General features: G+C 25.7%; 1 protein-coding gene across 7 annotated transcripts in view; it reads right to left on the bottom strand.

Annotated features, from left to right (window-relative positions):
• The window catches only part of LOC136082347 (uncharacterized), a 448,050-nt gene that overhangs the window by 260,504 nt on the left and 164,425 nt on the right, over positions 1–23,121 (bottom strand). For all 7 annotated transcript variants that reach the window (XM_065801362.1, XM_065801364.1, XM_065801367.1 and 4 more), the window contains exons 14-15: positions 13,241–13,369; positions 8,698–8,820 (exon numbers count right to left, since the gene is read on the bottom strand). In XM_065801362.1, coding sequence (XP_065657434.1) covers positions 8,698–8,820; positions 13,241–13,369 — 252 coding nt within the window. The remainder of the gene's footprint in view (positions 1–8,697; positions 8,821–13,240; positions 13,370–23,121) is intronic.

Genomic DNA, 23,121 nt, shown 5'->3' with positions numbered 1-23,121 from the left:
TTCAGTATAATTTATATTTCTCTGTATCTATATGTATACTTTCTCTTAGATAAAATAAATAAGGTATAGAAAAAAGTATAAAAAAACTTTGTTGGAAGTTGTCAAAAGAATGCTGTGTTATGCTTCTTTTTAAGGTATCTGAATATATATTTATATTTTTAAATTTGTTCTTAAATGGTTTTATCTTTTTAATTACTTTTATTACTTCAGATAAAAATATACTGACATTGCCAAAAAATATGGATAAACCCTAAAATAAATTGTTAAAAGTTTGTGTTTCAAAAGTTGTTATTTTAAATAATAATAATAATAATAGATTATTTTGATTTTTTTTTTTATCGATTTTCAACCTCAATGGTTAACCAGTGGTTAAACTAATGATTAATTTGTAGAGCTTTGTTTATCAAATATTCTAAAGTATTGTTTTTTTTACATTAGAGTTTTTTTTTAATCAATTGCTTTACATTACATAAGACATTTTGATTTTTTTTCAACTTTTTTCTTTTAAGGAGTTAAATAAATTTATTTTATAGATAGAAAACCAAGTAAAATTCAACATTATGTTTTTTTTTTATTATTAAGTAATATCTTCCTAATAAGAATTGCAGAGTTTTGTTGATTTTTACTTGAACTTTATTATTTATCTCTTGATAGATATTTTTTCCACTGTAGATATGTTTACAACTTTAGACTATTAATATTTTGATATTTTAATTTCTTTACTTTTTTTTTTATTAATTTTTTTAAAATAATGGCGATTTTTCAAAGTTGTTTATTTTATTCTTATGCTCACTTAAAATAGTAGTAAATAATTTTATAAAAAAGATCATAACTCCTGAAATTCTTTTATGTTTATTTGTTACTACAGTAGTAATACCACTGTTAATATGTTTATTGATAATAGTGAAATTTAAATAGATGATTTTAGGCTTAACTTAGTAATTACAAGAAATACTTTCAACATAAAACTAATTTATAATATAATGAAATGATTAGGCAAGCTGAAATTAATTGTCATCAAGCTGTAAGAAATGCTGCTTGGTAAGAAGAAATAATTTATACCTAAATTAGAACATCATGGTTAGATAAGTTGAAAGTAATAATCACATAAATCAAAGAGATTGGCCAAGAAGAGATAAATCATTCTCAAAATTTATGAAATGTTGCCAGACGAAAAGAATGTATTGTATAGCAAGAAGTGATACTATTCTAGCTTATAATTGTTTAGGAGAAATGAACCAGATCTGTCAGCATTTCTGTGCTAATAAATTTCTTGATGAAGCACATTTTTTTATGTTGCTATAATGTAAAGGTAGTTTTGCTTTCATTTTCACTATTTCCGCAATCTTTACAAGACTTACAAATACTTAAAGGAAGTTATATATATCATAATTCCAATATCAATTTGTAAATTTTATTAGAATTTAATATGCCTGTAATTGTTTTGCTTTATTAACTGATAATGTGGTTTAACCGATGAATCTTAGGCCGCCATGTTTTAAAATATGTTTTTCATATGTGTAAGTAATCTTCGGCCAGATCAAGGTATTTCCCCAACATTATCAACTGATTATCTCTGACCCACTTGAAGCAGTAAATTTTAGAAAGCAATTACATCGCAATCAACTTTGCTTACATAATTTAATGTTTAATTTGCAAACTATACTTAGTGAAGTTGCAGTTGTATTCGTTGGAGAAGATGGTGTTCCACCTGCTTCCAGGGAAATTATTTACCCAAAAGGTCATTTTGAAGTTATATTGAGTATGTCAGCTAACTTTGATCCTACGGTTTATTTGCTTTTTTCCAAGAAATAGCATAATTAGTTTGCAACCCAGAACATGCAACATTGGTTTGAAATCATGTTAAATCACGGCAAGAAACTAATTCAGCAATATGCTGCTGATGCATTTGTTAAAATTGAAGAGCAGTGTTTTGTTATCATAGAAACAGCCAAAGCAAACTGAGAAGCATGCAATATGATGCTTTACACAAAGATGTAAGCAACCTTGGTAACAATTATGATGTCAGACAAGGGTGCGTTATGGTTTTCTATTTACTTAGGAAGTCTTTAAAAAGACTATGAAAATGCTATTAAAATTAAAAAGTTAATGTAGTAAAAAGATCTGTTAAATTAAATTTTGTATTACTTTTGCCTACAACCGCTATAATAGTGTGTGGTAAAAAAAATGTACACAAATTTATTTTCAAATTTTAATTAATAGTTTATGATAGGTATGTTTTCGTGTGTAATAGAGTTATTGTTAATAGTATATAAAATATAATATGTTCAAAGCTTATATATGCTTATACTCTGTTTTTTTTTTATTTTAAAGTTTGAAAAGTCGTACTTAGCAGTGTGTAAAGCAAGATTGTTATCTTTGCCAGTTGAGAGATGTTACTAAGTTGTGGTATTACTTGGCATAATATAGTGCTGGGTGGTCTTAATTTCTGTTAATTATTTTTTACTTAAGACACTTTAAAACTAAGACTAAGTATAAATCTTACTATAATCAGTATCAAAATATAAATACTAGAATTGGTTAAGCTGCATATCTTTTTCTTTTTTTTCTTTTTGCAAAGGTACCAATTATAATTTCTTGAACCCATCAGATAAGTTTTATTATTTATATTTTAACTAAAATTCAATCTTACGTATATCTACTTTTTATTATGCTCGATGTTGTTTTTCATTACTATCAGATATTCTACAATATCACAACTGAAAAGGTATATATTATTATAATAATTTCTTTTATGCCTGTACATATATGACTGTTATCAGATTTTTTATATATATATTCTAGTTTTAATATTAGTCACTGCATTTTTTTACGAATCAAGTTTTTATTAAATTTTCAAATAAGTAATTATGATTATCCGAAAATAAAATGATTTTATATATTATTTTGAAGTTCAAACATAATATTTTTCGTTTTTTTTTTTTTTTAGTTGTCATTGCTTATTATATATTATAAGTTTACATACTGTTGAAACATGGTTTTTATTTAGTAAACTCATATGATACGAAATTTACTGTGTTAATCATTATTCACAGTTAAGAAGAAATAGGGATTCTAAATTATTGAGTTTAAAATAACTTTGTTTAGTGATAACATTAAGAAGCCATTTTTTTAAAGGTTAAATGTGCTATAGCTATTTTGTGCTGATATATATTTTTTTGCCGATGCCATTAAAAACAATAACTAATAAAATAATATAACAATTTATTGAAGATTTTTTTTAACACAGTGTCTTTGAAACACAAAATGTCTCCTCTGTTTAACGAAATTTTATTAATAAAGGAGATCACTATTAGAACACTCTGTTATTACTAAGTTCTAATGTGTTTTTTGTTAACTTAATTGATGTTGACCATGTTTAAGAAATGTTTTACGAGTCGCTAATTCATGAACACAATGAATATAAAAAATAATGCTCCCCTTTATTAATAAACTTACTTATTTTAAAATACAATATTAAATCTGTAAAATAATGTTTTTGTAGTTTGAGATGATTTTTTTTTTCTTTTGGTATTGGTAAGTTGTACTTGGTTTTCCTTCTGCGGTGCTTGCTGTTATTAAAAAAACCTAATATTTAAAGTTACGCGGTCTTTACTAAATGACAAGACCAATATTGCTATTGCCCCATTTTTTACGGAGAAGAGCACAATGCTAACTTAATAAAACTTTTATAGCGTTATTTAGTGAAAAAACCGGGACAATGGAAGCCCACATAAATGAATTTATGCTTTATATTTTTTAGATAATATATCAAGTTAAATTGTTATTTATTTATTACTAACCCGTATTACGGGTTGCTAACTGCTAGTATATATTATTCAAATTAAAATATCTTAAAAAAATTTTAAAAACACGATTTTATAGCAAATTAAAAAATCAATATATATAAATAAAAATGGGTATAATAGAAAAATATTAAAAAAAAATTAAAAATATGAAAAATAAAGGATGTAAAAAATATTAAAATGTTGTTTTCAGGAACAAAATTTTCGAAAAAAAATGTCCTTGATAGTGATCCACTAGTATTTTGTTTTTTACGCTCTTAATGTTCTTTAGGAAACGTTTTGTATATAAAATTACATACAAAATTTCTTAGTGTTCTTAACATTTTTATCAAAAAATTTTGGTTAAAATTTCAGTATATATCAAGTTACTATGCATTATGAACTCATATGCAAGTTTAAAGGAAGTGATAACAGCGGCTAATGACAGGTAAAGAATTAATATACAATACATTCAGTGACTTAACAGTCTAGAATAAATTTGATGAAAAATTTTTGAGAAGGTAAAAATGGATAATTTTTAATTGATTTTGTAATTTTTTATTAGGTTATTAATAAAGGGTTTTCATGCATTGTATTTGCATGTAATTATTTAATTGCAAATATGTAAAGTAAATTTACTTTTAAGGACACTAATAGTGATTCACCTAAATGATACTATTTATGCAAATCATAACGCATTTATAAAATTTTAAAATGTTTCAAAAAATGTAAAGCTATTAATTTAATAATAATACTGATCAGATCATGTCAAATTGTTTAATAATGTGTAGTTAATATTTTCTAATCTAGATGAATTAATAATTATTCATACAGTTTAGGTAATTCCTGAAGGTATTTAAAGTAATTGAGGAAATAGATTAGGAAGAAAAATAATTAGTGGTTGGAAAACCAAATCCAACTTTAGAGCCAAGAAAAATCTATACTATATTTCTTTATTTTTTCATTTAAATATGAAAAAAAAGAAATTTGCTAATTATATTCTCTCAAATCAAACGCAGTTCAACATATCTACGAAATGTAGCAACAATTCACATAAGTTTGTATTGAAACCACCACTCCAAGTAATTCCTATTTTGGTATTGGCATATTTCAATATAATTTTTACAATTTTAGTTCACCTTTTCTTTTATTTTGAAGGCTAATAAATTAGTTTACTATTTTCAGCTTGCACCATTGTTTTCAGATGATACATAAATCTATATTTTACCTGGAAAAGAAGTCAAATGCAACATTTCAAAAGGAGCGTTTATATCGAGTCTGTCTGTCGAAAGCTTATTATAAAGTTAAAGTGATGCTATATCTACGTCTATCCCTGTCTCTAACATAACATTTAAATATGAATCAAAAAATCTAAATATGACGTTTTTTGGTTGTTTTATTTGTTATCAATGTAATATGACTATTAAATAATTTTTTTTAATTAAACAGTTTAATAATATATTGACTTTTTTTCAGTCTCTTGTCTAATATAATCTTGGTTTTTATATTTTATGTATAAAATAACTATTAATTTCAGATAAAATGTTTAATAATATGATATAATTTAACTTTACTAAAAAAATGGACAATAATTGTTAATTTATTTAGTAAAGTTAAACTATATCATATTTATAAACATTTAATTTTTTAATTAATACAATATATATGAATATTTATAAAATTCTAATCATTTATAATAGTAATAAAATATTGTTATTAAAATATAATTAAAAAAAGTAATTACAAAAGAAATATAATTCAAGTAAAACAATATTTTTGTTAATAATCTAATTTGTATGTTCTCTAGGAAGACATTCTGTGTCATCATAATTTAAGTCAATAATGAATTCACTCAAGGAATTCAAATTTGAGCTTCTCATATTATGATATCAGAATGATATCAACGAGTGATTTCATTTTAATATCATATTGATATCATAAACTTCTCATGTTATAATATCAGGTCTTGAGATCAGTATGATATAAACGAGTGATTTCATTTTGATATCATATTGATATCAAAAAGGTCTCATATCATAATATCATATATATCAAAGTTTGATATCATTATGATATCAACATGATATTAAATTCTTGACTGGGGTGTAAATTGTATGAGTTATTTTGTATATTATTTTTTATAGTTATTTTGTGTATGTTATTTTTTGAGATTTTATTGTGTGAACATAAAATAATAAAATGCATTCATTTTTTATCACTTTACAATTAACAAATAAGTTCTACAATTAACGAATAACTACTGCTTTTTAACTGTCCCACCATTTGCAAAATGCAAAAATTTTTCTAGTCTAGAGTATTGTGACCTTGTTTGTAATAGCTTTTTGAAGAAACTTTTTTTTGTTTTTTCCTTTTGTTATATCAATGAATTTTAAGAAACTTATAAAAAACAGTGTTAACTATGATTAGTTTATACGCAACTGGCAATTGTTTCTTAAGTATCACAAACAAAGAACCGTGTTTTTACTGGTTCTATCAGTTTGTATAATAATATTGTTTTAAAGTTCATATTTGTTCATTGGTTTTAGACAAAAAAGATTTTTAAAAACAGAAAAATAATTTTTTTTTCACATAAATAAAAAACATTTTACAGATTAAAGATTAGGCTTTTACAGATTAAGGATTAGGCATAAATATATTGAGAATTTTCATTAAAAAAATGTTTTGGAATGATGGTATCGATTTGCGAAATTAATTAAACAGATTGCATGTTCTCATATTGAAAAAGACATTTAACAAATGAAGTGAGGTTTAAGAATACATTCAACTAATAAAAGTTCAAAATATCACTTAAAATTTTTTAAAAATGAAGATTTAGCATGTAAAAATAAAACAAAATAGAAATAAATATCTCATTAAATTGACCAATTTTTTGAAATAAATAAATACAAAGTTATATTTTACAAAGTAAACTCTACAAGTTTCTGCTAAAGAACTTAAGTACACATTGTGGATGTTATAATGCGTAATATTTTGAAAAAATCTTGTAGAAATGCACGAAGCCTTTCATGCTTATAGTTTTATTTGGTCACGAATGGATACAATAAGTAAAACTAAGTTCTGCACTAATATATTAGAAATATTGATATACATAAATACTTATTTATGATAATGTATACCAAGGAGGCGGGGCTTACTACCTCCTTCGACAACCCACCCTTCTTTAAACTTGCCCTTGAACTCACAGCATAAAAAACTTTTAATTTGGGAGTTTTTAACGTATATTTTAAGACATATTCCATTTGTTGTGATACTTTATAAGTACATAGTTTATGATAAAGTAAACTGCGAGTTTATATAAATTATTTGTTGTTTTGAGAATAATGAGATATAACTTAATAATTTGGAACTAAATAATTTCTTTTTAATTTATTTTGTTTACAAAGTTTATTTTAGAACAAATAAACTATTATTTTTTCTAAAACATCTCAGTGGGTATAGTAAGTTCTTAAACGTTCTTAAGACGTTTTCATAAAAATTAAACCTTATAAAAACGACGTTTAAAAGAAAAAAAAATTTTCTTTACAAAGATTACTTTCTCAATCTTCACCAACATATTTACCACTTTAGTATTGGGCTACTTTTTGCAAATACATCACAAAAACTTAGCATTTTTGCGTTAAGATGAAAAGTTATTTTGATTAAAAGTGAAAAATGTTTCTAATCACTTTGTTCATTTCTCTTAAGATTGGCATATAACATTTTAAGCTTTAGATATATAGTTTAGTGGTTAGTTTAAAAGTTTTAAAGAATGTTTTTTAAAATGTTAACTGGGATATGTCCATATATCGTTCTGAATAATAACATTAAATATAACCGTTATATGTATGTCAAAATATTAAAAACTTTTCATTAAAGTACTTTATTCATGACTCAAGTTCAAAAAGTTATGTGATTTGCGTAATAACAACGATGCGTTGGAGAAAACAAGCCTCTATGAGTTATTGATGTGACTCTAATGGCTTGATTTTTCAACTTGATACATAAGTCCGTTGATTTTCGGGAAATAGGTATAAATCTAGAGATTGTTAGTTTATTTAAGTTCACTGTTTACTTTCTCGAAAGTTATGTACTTATATAGTAACACATCGATGGGAGTATGCCTTTGAACATATAATTTTCAGTTCAAATAAAATATTAAATAAATGGAAAAAACTGTAAATAAACGTTAAAAACTCCCAAAGAAAGCCTTTTAAAAATATTGTTTGCGATTTGTTTTAAACTTTTAAAAAACTTTTTTTAAAAAGTCATTGCTAAAAAAAGCATGCGTATTTCAAAAAACTTTACATCTTAATATGGCTATGAATGAAAAGAAAATATTAAAAAAAAGAAATAGCATTGGTCATATTCTAATATTAATATCTCGTTAAGAAAATTTTTAGTTAAAAGTTTTTTATGTGTTAATAAAGATATCAATGGAAGTTTTGCTATGGCTAAAAGGTAAATTTCTTTAACGTATTAAGTATGTTTATTAACTAAGTGTAAATTAAACTTAACTTTATGGTTGCTTTGATTTTAGGTAAATTTAGTCTCATGTATTTTATCCATGAATTTCACACTAAATTTAACTTTAAAGAAAAAGTTAGAAATTATTGGCTTCGACGCAAAAATAATTTAAGTATTAGAAACTCAGAAGCGCTGACGCCTATTTTGATTGAAATCTCCGTCCAAGAGAATAAATGGCAACATACTTTCATTTAAAAGGTACGTTTAATGATATGTAATTCATAGATAATTAATTGAGCTACCTGATATAATTAACGAAAAAATTTTATATTTCATCATTGCACTGAGGTACTTTATGACTGTTTAGTCGCAATTGACATACCAAATTGTTTTTTGAGCAAATACTAAACTATTTTAACAAAAGTTCAACTTATTTTAAATTACTTACCAACACAGATATTTTGTTCTTTACGAAATCCATTTTTACAATTGCAACTATAACCGCCAGGTAAGTTTACACATTCTTCATCATTAGAACACGGACAACTAAATGCCTTACATTCATCAATATCTTAAAAAGTAAATTTATTATAAGTAAACTTTATCACTCAACTAAACTAACTTATATTTAAGTGCAGAGTTCTGATAAAGATAAAATTTGTATTACAAAATTTATAACTTTCACTTAATTATTTGTTATATATATATGTATATATATATATATATGTATATATATATATATATATATATATATATATATATATATATATATATATATATATATATATATATATATATATATATATATATATATATATGTATGTATCTATATATACTTTTATCAAGACATATTTTGCAATTAATGTTTAAATGATATGGCTTTCGTAAGATATTGTTTTTAATATGTGACATGATATAGTTTTTTAATTGTGATATATGATACAAAAATTATATATATATCTATATATATATCTATATATATATATATATATATATGTATATATATTTTTATATTTATATATATATATATATTTATATTTATATATATATATATATATAAATATATATATATATATATATGTAAATATATATATGTATATATATATATATATATTTATATATACATATATGTTTATATATATATATATATATATATATATATATATATATATATATATATATATATATACATATACATATATATACATATATATGCATATATATATATATATACATATATATACATATATATATATATATATATATATATATATATATATATATATATATATATATATATATATATCGATAGATGTATATATATATATATTTATATATATATATATATATATATACATATATATATATATATATATATATATATATATATATATATATATATATATATAGAGAGAGAGAGAGAGAGAGAGAGAGAGAGAGAGAGAGAGACAGAGATAAATATATATATATATATATATATATATATATATATATATATATATATATATATATATATATATATATATATATATATAATCACTGAATAAACGGAGTGTTTTTAAATATTACCAAGGAATTGTTTTCTTTAATTTTTTTTTTTTTTTTTAAATTTACATTCGCGGCACACTTTTAAAGTTTAGTTCTTCAATATTCAAACTTTTGTTTTTTAACATTTAATATATTATTTTTTAAAGCTGTTTTCAAACAATAGGTGGTATTAGAATTTTACAAATCATTAACTAGAGACTTATGTCATTACAAAGAATGGAAAGTTTTTTATCTTTTAAAATAGGTTTATGTATGGTTAACAAAGTCTCATGACCGACCATTATTTTTGTTAACCTCCTACCATCATGTCGGAGAGCTTCATATAACCTTAGCCGTAAATATAACTTTTAAAAAGATGTAAAAACAAACTATAAAGCTGAAATTCTTCTGAAAGCAGTTTTTGTTGATAATACCAGCAACTAATTTACACTATTTAAGTGTAAATAAGTGTTTTAACTAGTGTAAATTACGATAATTTACACTAGTTAAGACTTTAATGACTTCCTGCAACCTAATTTTTGGTATAAATTAAAATTTTATTACCTTAAACATTCATTTTTGATTAGTCATAATTAATGAAACACAGTGTAAAATGAAAACAGTTTGACAAATGAATTACTACTAAATTTAAAAATTTCCAAAAAATTTAAATGCTTTACTGCGGTGCTCTGTGAAGTAACTGATGATTACGTCTTCTTGGAACAACTGGAATAACCAATTAAAAAAATCGGTATATATATATACATATATATATATATATATACATATATATATATATATACATATACATATATATATATATATATATATATATATATATATATATATATATATATATATATATATATATATATAAATTTAATATGTTTTGTGTACATTAAATTGGTTCAAAATGTATAAAACATTTATACATTTTGTACCAATTTAATGTACACAAAACAGCCAAAGTTCTTTACCCAATCATTTAAGAAAACCATTTCTGGTTGAGATTTGCTTAATTCAAGGCTCCAATAACAGTTTTTTAAAAAAAAACATCGTTTGGGACCAAAATGAGGTGAAAATAATAAAGTGTGTTGCTGGAAACTGGAAATGTGCTCATAGACTAACAAAAACCATTTTACAGTAACCTAAGTGTTAAATTATCATCGTAACTAGTTGAAGATGGGTAAATTATATTTGTCAAATTAAAAGCATTGGGTATATTTTGGTACAGGAACACATTAAAAAAATATCTTTGAAAAAATTAACTGTATTTGAAAGGAGAATATTATTATAACTGTATTTGAAAGGAGAATAATTTATAACAAATTTCCTAGCACAAATGCTTGGAAATTTGTTAAAAAATAGTCAAAAGCCGCAAAACGCGTAGCTTTAATCAATCGGCGCAAATATTTTAAACAAGATAAAATTAAAAAGATAAAAAATTTCATATAAGTTTGACCACTACACCACTCATTAGCTAATGTGCATAAAGTTTGTCAAAAATAATTTTGGGATTGGCTTACATCATCATTAGAAAAAAGCACATTATTCATCATGAATATACTACACATATGATAAATGATGTTCTGAGAGTTTTTCATTCAACATTAATACTTTGTTACAGCCAAAAGTGTTAGTAGTGTTTCTACAATGAAACTATCAGCATTCTAGAGAGCTGTATAACTCCAGCCATAACGTGTCTTAGCACGTTGTGGCTGGAGGGCAGTGTAATTCTGAAATACAATTAATCTAACATAAAAACTTTGATTAGAAAGTCAAATTTCCTGCAATGTATTTGAGATGATAGTGCGTTTTTAATGATTATCTCCATTCAGGGCTGAGAAAATAAGCAATAAGAACATATAAAGTACTTGACTTCCATCTATCTTTATGAGCACATAGTATTTTATTATACTTATTTAAAGGATACTTACCAGTTTATTTAAGTAACAAAATCCTCTAATATAGCATCACATAAATAACATAAATTATATAGAAAATCTGATATAGTCTCTTCAATCTAGATTTTAAACAGTTTATATCTCACAAATTAACTGCGGTTGTATCACAGACAATTATTTGTATGGTTATGTATTTGTATGTAAACTCTTTTCTGAAATTTATTCAGTAAATTTTTTTTGCATTTCTAATATTCTGTGATGATCCACTGTCACATTTTACAATACTTAAATTTATTTTTCAAACTGATTTTTTCATGCACACCACTTAGTACTCATGATTAGAGATTCACTTACCATGACAACTGATTCTCTTCTTAAAAATAGATTTTTTTTTTCACTTTACATCAACACTATTTTTATGACAGCTTGCCAAGTACCTGATTATAAAGCAGATGGAAACAACTTATATCTTTAAGTAAACTAGGATAAACTTCAACTTTTTTAGTCAAATTCCTTTTTTTTGCTGATTTAGCTGCATGTGATGTTGAAAATAAAAAGTCTGCTTTTTTTTATATTATTTTTCTCTCTTGCTTCTGATACAGGTGCTCAGAAATTTAAAAAAATATTTTATTACTATCTCTTGCAAAAACGATTGTGGGGCAATTTTGTTTGTAACATTTCTAATTTTATCTTCTGATTTAATTTAAATTGTATAGTAGTTTATCTTTTTGGCGAAACTAAATTCTAAAGGTAGTGATTATATCAAATGTATTTTCTAATTGTACTTGGATCAGACCCTAATTTTTTTTTTCTTACATTATTATTCACTTCAATTATATCCACTTTTTATTTTTATTTTGATAAATTTAGAAAGCTAATTTGTTCCAACGGAGCAATAAACTTTTCAGTTGCTTTGGTCATTTTTTTTTCTTATATTTTCCTGTTTACGTAACCCTATAATAACAATCAATAATATCTTCCTTTTGGGGTTTTCGAGTAAAAACAATGCTAAAATAGAATTTAAGTAGGTTTATGCGGGAGTTATTAGTGGGGGCCATTTGCAATATATCTTTCTTCGTAATTATGGCATCCAAATCAATTTTTGTGACCACCAAATAAATGAATAAAATTTTAATCATAATCCTTAAGTTATATTAATTATTATTATATAATCACTATGCTGTATAACTTTACTTTAAACAATTCCAATAACATTGCATAATGAAAAGTAGTGTTTTCTATAATCATTAAAAAAGCAATATACAGGTTGTAATAAAAATGAATTTAAAAGCTTTGTGCGGCCGTGGCGTAGTGATTTAGGCGTATACTTTAGAAACAGGAATCCAGGTTTGAATCGAACTCTGTACATATATTCGCCTCACGGAAAGGAAGGAGGTGTGAACTTCCTAGTTAAATGCACCTCCGCAGTGCTCTGTGACAAGACCCTTAAGTCTTCTTAGGGCACCAAAATAACAAAATAAATAAAAAATGAAGCTTTAAAACATATTGTGTATTGTATTAAACAACACGTACATGTATATAGTATAAAAAATGACTTACCAACACAGCTTGCTTTATCTTTACCCAAAATCAATCCTGATCCACATGTACATGAATAACTACCTATTGTGTTTTCGCAAAATGTATTCCCAGGACATGGTTTTTTTAGGTTAAAGCACTCATTTATATCTGAAAAATCAAAAAGTAAAACAAATTGGTAAAGCATCTTAGTATAGTTTATTTAACATTTTAGTTTAAACATATAAGTTTTCAAGATACTCCTCAGCTAACACAAACGTTCGAAAACGTTCGACAAACGTTGAGAACGTTCTATCTTGTTCTAAATAAAGTAAATGTTTTACAACAGTGTGTATACACAATTAAAAAGTAACGTTGAGGAGACGTTGTCACAACGTTAATTTAGGCTCACGTAACGTTTACTGCAAATGTTACGTAAACCAAATTTTTTTTATTCTAATTAATATTTCTTGAACGTTTAATTGGAACGCTCAAGTAAAAAACGTCAAACGTTTACATAACATTCACTGCAAAAGTTATTTTGATAGCTCTTGAACGTTTCCTCAAATACGCAATAACGGGCACGAAAGTTTTCCCAATTTTTTTCTTTTTTTTTTTTAATTTTTAAACTAAACAAATAAATGTATAAGTTTAGACGGACTTTCTGTTTAAACCTTTCATTTGCTAATTTTTGTGTGATGTATTTCTTTTTTGAACTTACATAATCCTTATTAATTTAACAACTGTTAAATAAATTCTTGGGTAAATATTTATTTGTGCTTAATTGCAAACTCACAATGTTTCGGAACTGAATTACCCCCATATTACGCCTATTTGAGACCCAATGATTTAAATATTATACTTCAAGCGTAAGGTACATGAATAGCCTAATTTTCACACTACGCCAATGAAAATATTTGTGTATGAAATCATTTGATAATTTGGATAATAACTTTGTTTCATATAAATATTGGTTATTATAACTATAAACTCGATATTGTCTCTGCGCGTAAAGTTTAGTCTCTATTAGCTCCTTGTTTAAATTGTTACTTAAATATTATTCTTAGTTGCATGAAGGAAGTACCTTAAAGTACTTTGCGGGCAATTTAATGAGAAAACATCCAGGAGATGCAAACCTAAGTCTTAGAATTTACTTTTTTCAAACCACTTAAAGATTTAATGATAATGAATGTTCTGAAAACCTTATTGTCTAATTTCAACCGGTTCTTATAATTTTGCTATTTTGTTTTAACCAACAAAAATCCGCCATTTATAAAAATGGTTCTAGACTTTGTTAGATGTGTGTTGGAAAGCTGAAATTCAAAAGCTGAAAAAAAATTGTAATTTTTTATATTATAGGGCAAGGAATCCAATAAAACGACTTAAAGTTTTAAAAAACGAACAAAGAAGTTAAAATTCCAACTTTTATTACAATTTTATTGGGGCAAGTCCAAATAACAAAAATGCCGATGTGGCTCAATTTTTTTATTATTTTTATTTTTTGATGTTGTTCTGAATTGTTGAGTTATAGTTATTAGAAAAAATTAGAGAGTCTTATCTAAAAACAGAAATAAAAGCATGGTCAAGTTTATTTAAATTCATTGCTTAAAGGACAGCTATTTTGATAAACCTTAAGAAAACATAAAGATGGAAATTTGACAGTTTTGTAACTGAAATAGTTTTGGCTGTATTAAACTGGTTTTTTAGTTTTTATTAATTAGCTGTTTCTACTTCCTTCTTTACTTTATAAAATCTGATCCTAAAAAGTTATAGTTTTAAATGGTTACAGTTATACAATTGCAAATGTATATCGCATATTTAATTTTTTTTTCAGATATTGTATTAAATAACTTAGTTGGAGTAATTACAATGAATCAGATTGTGGTCTTTACTAAAAAAAATGAAAACGTGCGGCCGTGGCGCAGTGGTTAGAGCGCTCGCTATATAAGCAGGAGATCCAGGTTCGAAACGAGCTCTGGACAAATTTTCGCGTCACGGTAAGGAAGGAGGCGTGAACTTCCTGGTTAAATGCACTTCCGCGGTGCTCTGTGACAAGACCGTTAGGACCCCTTGGGGCACCTAAAATAAAAATTAAAAAAAAAAAAAAAAAAAAAACGCTAGTTTCATGTTTGTCAAACTAAGACAAATAAGCTTAAAAAACAAACAAAGACTCCAAGAGAAATAAAGCACTCGGAAAGAAGTTCAAAAAACAAAAATAATATTAAAATCGTAAAAGGAAATAAACCAAAAAATTAAAATTTATCAAATATAGTGTTCTCATTTTTCACGTCAATGTTGTATGTTCGCCCGAATTTTGTTGTTGAGAAATTAATCACTACAATCAAACCCAATAATGCCTAGCCAGCACAAACACGTCTTTATAGAAACTAAAATGTTAACACGTTTTAGACGTCTAAATTCAGATTACTGTAAAACATGTAATTGTAATTATCTTTGAGACAACGAATAATACCTGTTTCAAGCCGTATAAAAGAAAAATACTATTAGATGTCTTATATTTATCTGAATTTTGACGCCTAAAAGGTGTTAACATTTTAGATGCAAAATTAAACGTCTAAAAGACGTGTTTGTGCCAGTTGGGTGGTACCCAACAGATATCATCTTTGTATGGCCAAATGAAGTTTTGAGAGGGATCGTGAGGGTACATAATTTTAATTTGAATATCATTTGTTGTAATATCTCTCTTTGTAACCATAAAACCACCAAAAGTATCGTACTTGCATGCAACAAAATCATTTAAATTTGGTACAATTACAACATCAGACGTTGTTGCTTTTGACAGTATAAATCTGTCAACACATTGATGCTCGCTTATTCTTTTAAAACTAACTTCAAAATGAAATGGTTATGTAATACGGATGATTTCTGGTACACTTTTTCCAATTTCGAATTGCAACTTTAGCTGCTGTTGCCTTGTTTTTACTGTCTCTTTGGTAACTTTATAAAATACGATTGTGTTTATATTGGCGATGCGAAACCCATGCATATCATAAACTGCCAATACGTGGATTTCCTTTAGTCTTAGTAAACTTGCACTTGCTATTGATCTTTTAACGGTACCACCTATGCTATCTTAATTAGATTTTCTATGACTGGTTGCAAAAAATCCACTCAGCTGTAATCTCGAAATCTTCCTGATTGTGACAATTACAACTATCATTTTCATTACTTAAAAAGCAAAACGACTTATGCGGAATATATGTTTTAGAAATTTCCTTTAAATTTATAACAACTGGATGTAGCGTACATTGCTGCTTATTCCAATGGAAACTAAGTTACTCATCCTGTATAACAAATTGATAGTTCTCTGCAAAATTTGCCATTATAATACATTAGTTGTAACTTAAAGTACCTTTTGGCTTTTTCAAATAGCGAAGTGTTTGAGTGTGGGGTGTATGGAAACTTAAGCTGTAGGTAATTTGGTTTTCATTGATAGACGTATAATTTGAAATACGAATTCGAACATTCTGAAAAAAAATCAGGAAAATAATGCCCACAAAGTGGGACTTACTAGGCCATTTATTTTTTAGCAAGATAACGATTTAAAACGTGTCAAGGAATTAATTAAAGTTAAAATAGCTAGGTAACTTCATGCACCTTCATAATCTCCGGATTTAAATTATATCAAACATTTGTGGTATGAATAGGATAAAATAAGTAGAACCACAATGTGATGGGGCGGCAACAACTGCAATTAGTAATTATGAAAAAGTGGGGTTCAATCACTCCAGAAATTACCAAAAAATTAGTTTATACAATAACAAACAGACTACATGAAGTAATAAAAGTTTGTGGTAGAAATACAAGTCATGAAAACAATAACAATTAAATTTGCATAGCAATTTTATTTGATTTTTGTAAAGTGGATGAAAATTTTTTAAATATCGAATTGCCTATCATTTAATCCAAAATATTATATTTTAAACTTTTATAACAAATCCCATAGTTTTTGCAAATTTTCGTTGGACATATTCTCTCCTCTCCTTTCCTTGCTCTTAGTGTCTGCTGCTGAATGCCATTCGCTAAGTAACCACGAATCAACGTTCTTTAAAGGATCGAAGCTTGTTAGCGGTGGTCCCACTAATTTAATGAATAACAACGTTGAAACTGTTTGCCATTAATGAAACCCTTGTCGGTGTGATGATCAGATTCATCTGTGTAAACCGTCGTTCGCATTCACTTGAGGAAATGGGAATAGTATGTAGAGCGTGTACCAAATGAACTAAATTTTCAGTATCTATTTTTTCTGCCAGGTATTCACGGAATCCACGAATCATTTCTCTTTCATTTAACTGTAGTCTTAACGACAGATTTCTGATTTCAGTTTCTCCAAATGTCACTTGGTTGTTTATGTTATCAGGCCAATGATTTTGATCTAAGATGCGAGTCCACTGAGCTAATTCAACATCTTTGTCAGCAAGCAACTTTTTTTCAATTGACTCTTAGTTTTATATGAAAGGCGTTAGGATTAATAGCTGAATTGTTTTAGGAATATTTATTGTGAAATAAAACTCCATGAAAACGGAGATTCTGTGCTGAAACTAAAGCAAATTTGTAATAGGGACCACAATTATTTCTTCTTTCTTCGAATACTTGAACAAGAGCATTAATTTTTTGATTTGCTTTATATAGTACAATATTGCGCTCTTGTAGATCTAAACTCAATTCCGATAATTCTTGGAGAGCCTCACACATTAATCCTAGATCCATTAAAAACTCTGTTGATATAATTTTTTATTTTAAATCTGCATAAGTGGATTTTTCGTTTTTGTCGCTTGTAGAATCAACTATCGCTTCCTCAAAATGTTTCACAAGCGCTTCGTAATTTTCCCATACTGCAAAAACTGAACGGAAATTAGATGACACCTAACGTGTATTTAAAATTTGACCAATTTTCAGCAGCTGAATATTAAGTAATTCTGCGCATGAACGTAACTCTCTGCTATTTTTGGGGAAGCATGATACACGGCGTAAAGCTTATCAAGAAATGATTTGAATCTGTTAATACTTAAGATCTTCCTATTAGTACCGTCTACTGATAGTTTCAGTCTATGATTAGCACAATGCCAAGCTATAACAAAAGGAAACTTTTTAGCGATTAATTTAAAAACGCCACATTTGCATCCAACACATGCTACAGAAACTAAAAAATTTTAAAAATATTCATCTTTCATCCCATAAGAATGAAGACATTCAAGTAAAGCAACAAATAGTCCTTTAGCCGTAACACTTTCAAGTTCCACTAAATCCAAAAATAAATTGATTGGTGAATTCATTCCGCTACCTTTTACACAGCACCGAATGTACAATATCAGTGTTGGTTTTTGGCTTATAGTGGTTGATTCATCAATAATTATCAAAATCTTTCTTTGACTTTATGGCTTCTGCAATAATTTTTTCCTCATTTCGTTACCTATAAGATTGACAATATTAATGCATGCGTTTGTAGAATGAAGACTGCGACCCATTTCAACCCCATTAATTTCTTGAAGATCAATTTCCATTTCAAAATTATTAAAAGACTGATTTCCTTTAGCAACATTATATGCAGTTCGAAAAATGTTTGCTGTTACAATTTTCTCACGCTTTAAAGATTTTAAAATATTGTTTGACAGAGTCTCTTTTTTAGCTTCTTCTACCATCTTTAATGAAGCTTGATGTCCTACAGATTCTTTGTGATCAAATATTTTCTTACGTAACGAACTTAAGTGTTGCTTTCTATTTTCACCATAATAAGAAACTTCATTATTGAACCATTCTTTAGATATTTTCATTCCCATCTTAGCTTCTACGTGTTTTCACTTTTTGGCAGGTAGAGCATCCGAGCTTTTTTTGTCGAAAACATGGCCACTCGTTTTTGGAACAACACTCTGTTTTTTGCCCTAAAGTCCAGCAACTTGGCCAGCTATAATTGGTGTCATTGTCTGCAGAAGGTAAATCTGACGTTGTAATTTTTATTTCTTCTGTTTCTTTTGCATTTAACTTGATTTTTTTCTGAACAGGGGAATCCACCGAGAAGATACTGGTAATTTTTTTCATAATTAGTTTTGCGTTATTGTGTTTAATTGATATTTTTATATCAGTATTTAAATATATAAATTAGGTTATAACTTTGACTTTAAAACAGTAATAACAGGAAATTCACTAACGATACAATAATAGTTACTGTTGCAAATACTGTTGTAAAGTTTTTGTTTTAGATCTTGTAATAGATCTTTTTTAAGTTGCGTGAGGTGTTGTGAGATTAATATTCGGACAAACACTGCACATAAACAATAGAATTTCTTAAAAGATTTCTTAAAAACGCGAATGGTTGTGAGATTAATAATTGTTAATCCCACAACCATACGTGTTTTTCCGATTATAATCGGAAACACAAAGAACTTGGCGTCATAAAAACAAACGCTATTAAGAAAAGATGAAAATATCGAAACGAAGTGCAGCGCTGTAATGTTTTCAAATCTGCAAAGAACGTTTAATATTTAAAAATGAACTATTTTCATTATATAATAATACGAGGAAAAAAATGTTTACATAAAGCAAAGAATCATATATATCAAAAAAAGGTGCAGGAACGCCGTTCCTAGATTATTAATACTAGCATCTTCAGCTAATTACAAGTTATTAAATAAATTAAAATAAAACCAAACGGTTATGTCATATTTTAATGGCTTCTTTAAATTTCGCTTTAATTGGGCTTCTTTAATATTACGTAGGTAAAAAAAATATGGCGTCCAGAATTGCGTCTTTACATATTGATCATCATCTAAATTCATACCTCCATTTTTAGGTCCGCATTTGTTGAACTAAAGTTCGAATGTCTCTCGAACTTTTCTTTGAAATTTTTTGGGTTCTACTTTTAACGTCTTTACTTAATCCCATTTTATACTACAAAAAAATTTAATTTTATGACGTCCAATTGCAGATTGTTTTAATTTTTTTTCAAAAATATTTTTTTGGTATTGTTTTGTTCTTGTCAATATTTTCATTTTTGTTTCGCCGATTTTTTTGTTCACACTCGCATTCTTTTAGGTATACTCCGGGATGGCTATTTGATGGTATATTTGTTTTGTTGCGTGAAGTTAGCAAAGATTTAAAATTTGCACTAGATTTAAAAACTGCCCTGTAACCTGCTTTCCTGAAGATTTTCCGAAGTTTTGATGAAAATATTGGGATCCACGGTAGTGATATAGTTTGCATGGTTGCTTCGTAGTTAGATAAAATTATTTCATTATTTGAATGTCGTTTTTTTATAACAATATTTGCAAGGTTTTGTAATTTTTTCTTGTCATATTCATTTTCAGCAAACACATTTATTAGAAAATCGATTTTTTTATTTAAAAATTTTTCAAAGCAAATTGTTAAAGCTCTATGAATAAATCCTTTAAATGTTCCTTCTAAGATTTTTGGATCGTGGTTTGAATTGAAAAATTAACCTGAATATTTGTTATTGCTTTTTTTCGATGAATGTTAAAATCATAATTACCTTTTCGATTATTGGTTATTTGGATGTCTAAAAAATTTAATCTTTTATTTTCATCTTTCAATTTTTTATACCTACGTAATATTAAAGAAGCCCAATTAAAGCGAAATTTAAATAGGCCATTAAAATGTGACGTTGCCGTTTGATTGTAATTTAATTTAATTAATAATTTGTAAGTAGCTGAAGATGCTAGTATCAATAATCTAGCGAAAATTTCTTACAAAAGTAAAAATAATTAGTATTGAGAGAATTCTAATTTATTGATATTTATAAATTAAATTTATTCAACTCTCATACAAGATGTCGTCATTTAAAATTTATATATATATATATATATATATATATATATATATATATATATATATATATATATATATATATATATATATATATATATATATATATATATATATATATATATATGTATATGTATTTATATTTATATATATATATATATATATATATATATATATATATATATATATATTATATATATATATATATATGTGTGTGTGTGTGTATATATATATATATATATATATATATATATATATATAAATATATATACATATATACAATAATATATATATATATATATACATATATATATATATATATATATATATATATATATATATATATATATATATATATATATAAATATATATACATATATACAATAATATATATATATATATATACATATATATATATATATATATATATATATATATATATATATATATATATATATATATATATATATATATAAATATATATATAAATATTGAATGAAGTTCTTTTGTTTGGTTTATTATTACTTTTATTTTGTTTTATCTTTCATTTTTTTGTTTTTATTGTTTTTTAACTCTATTTTCTTTTCCTTTTTGTATTCTGAGTTTGTAGTGTTAACAGAACAGCTCTTCTCAAGTTAAGCAGGTTTAATGAGAGTTAGTTTTTCTCTTGGTATTTGTTATTAAGAATCAGTTTATGATATTTATTTGGTAATATATGGCTGTTGTTGTTCTTTTTGACCATTATTTGTACTTAAATTAGAAAATAATATCTGACTAAAGTGAACAAATTTGAGCATTACCATCGGTTCAACAATAACTAGTTTTTTTTTTTCAGTTAATTAGTTGAAACAATATATTTCAACACTCAAGAATAAACGTAATATAAAGGCTTTACTATTATTTAGTTTAGTAGTATTCAGTTACCTAATTTGTATTTTATTTATATACGTATTTAATACGTATATAATTTATATTTATACTACAGATAATTTATATACATATTATACTATAAACATAACTATTATTCGTACTTGATGGTTAGACAACTTTGACAATTACGAATAATTTATGAATTTTCTTGTCAGATTCGACTAGTCGGCTAATAATTGAATGTTGCAAATTCAACTAGTCTATATTTGTCACATGAGTATATATTTTTTTATTGGTCATATGAATAAAGTCGTGCTTATAAACAGGTACACATATACGCACTTGTTTTGTTCTATGCATTGTTATTTAAAATATATTAGTTATATCTTATATAAAATATATTATAATACTTTAATATAGTTAAAATGAAGCGGAACAATATCCATTGTCCGCTTCATTTTAACAAATATACAGACCAAAGTAGATAGCAGAAGTGCCCTCTTTAGAAGCAACCGCAACAAAGCAAAAATGAAAGCGACAATGAAACTGAAAGAAAATTGCTTTGAAAAAACGACTTTGTGTTGAAGCGATGATGGTGTAAATGTCGAGCAACAGTTATTCTCAAGTTTGTGAAAATCACAAAAAGAGTTTTCCATTTAATGATTCAGATTCTAGTGTTTCTGATGAAAACAGTTTGTCTATCGAGACTAATTACAAATCCGACATGTAATATGTTTCTTAAAACAAATGAAATTTTGTCACAAGTACTAGGTTGTCTTAAAGAGGACATTTTAAACAGCTTATTCGTCTTGGTAATTCCTATAAATATAAGTAAGCCATATAATATGTGGAAAAAGTCTCCTGTTTCAACTATATAGAGCGGCGTCTTATGAAATATACCAGAGTATTAACTATTAATATGTTTATTTATTGTAATTTGAATAAGCTTTTGAGGCGTGTTTTTTAGTGCTAAGTGTTTAAAACGGTTTTTATAAAGAATTAACAATTTATAATTTTAATTCTTTTATAAATGTTTAATTTAAGTCATTCGTAAATAAAACTACACCTTTTCAAGATGTAATTGAGAACTTGAAAGTTGTAATTTTATTTTCTCAATTTTGTAATTTCATTTTCTCAATTAATTGAGAAAATGAAAGTTGTAATTAAGAAACGTAAGATGTAATTTAATACATGATAGTTGTATATATGAAATCGTAAGACGTAGTCAAGAAGATAAAAGTTGTAATTGAGAT

Source organism: Hydra vulgaris, chromosome 07 (genome assembly GCF_038396675.1).
Source record: "Hydra vulgaris chromosome 07, alternate assembly HydraT2T_AEP".
NCBI classification, from domain to species: Eukaryota; Metazoa; Cnidaria; class Hydrozoa; order Anthoathecata; family Hydridae; genus Hydra; species Hydra vulgaris.
The sequence above is the reverse complement of the archived record's forward strand: the minus strand, read 5'-3'. Positions and strand labels throughout refer to the sequence as shown.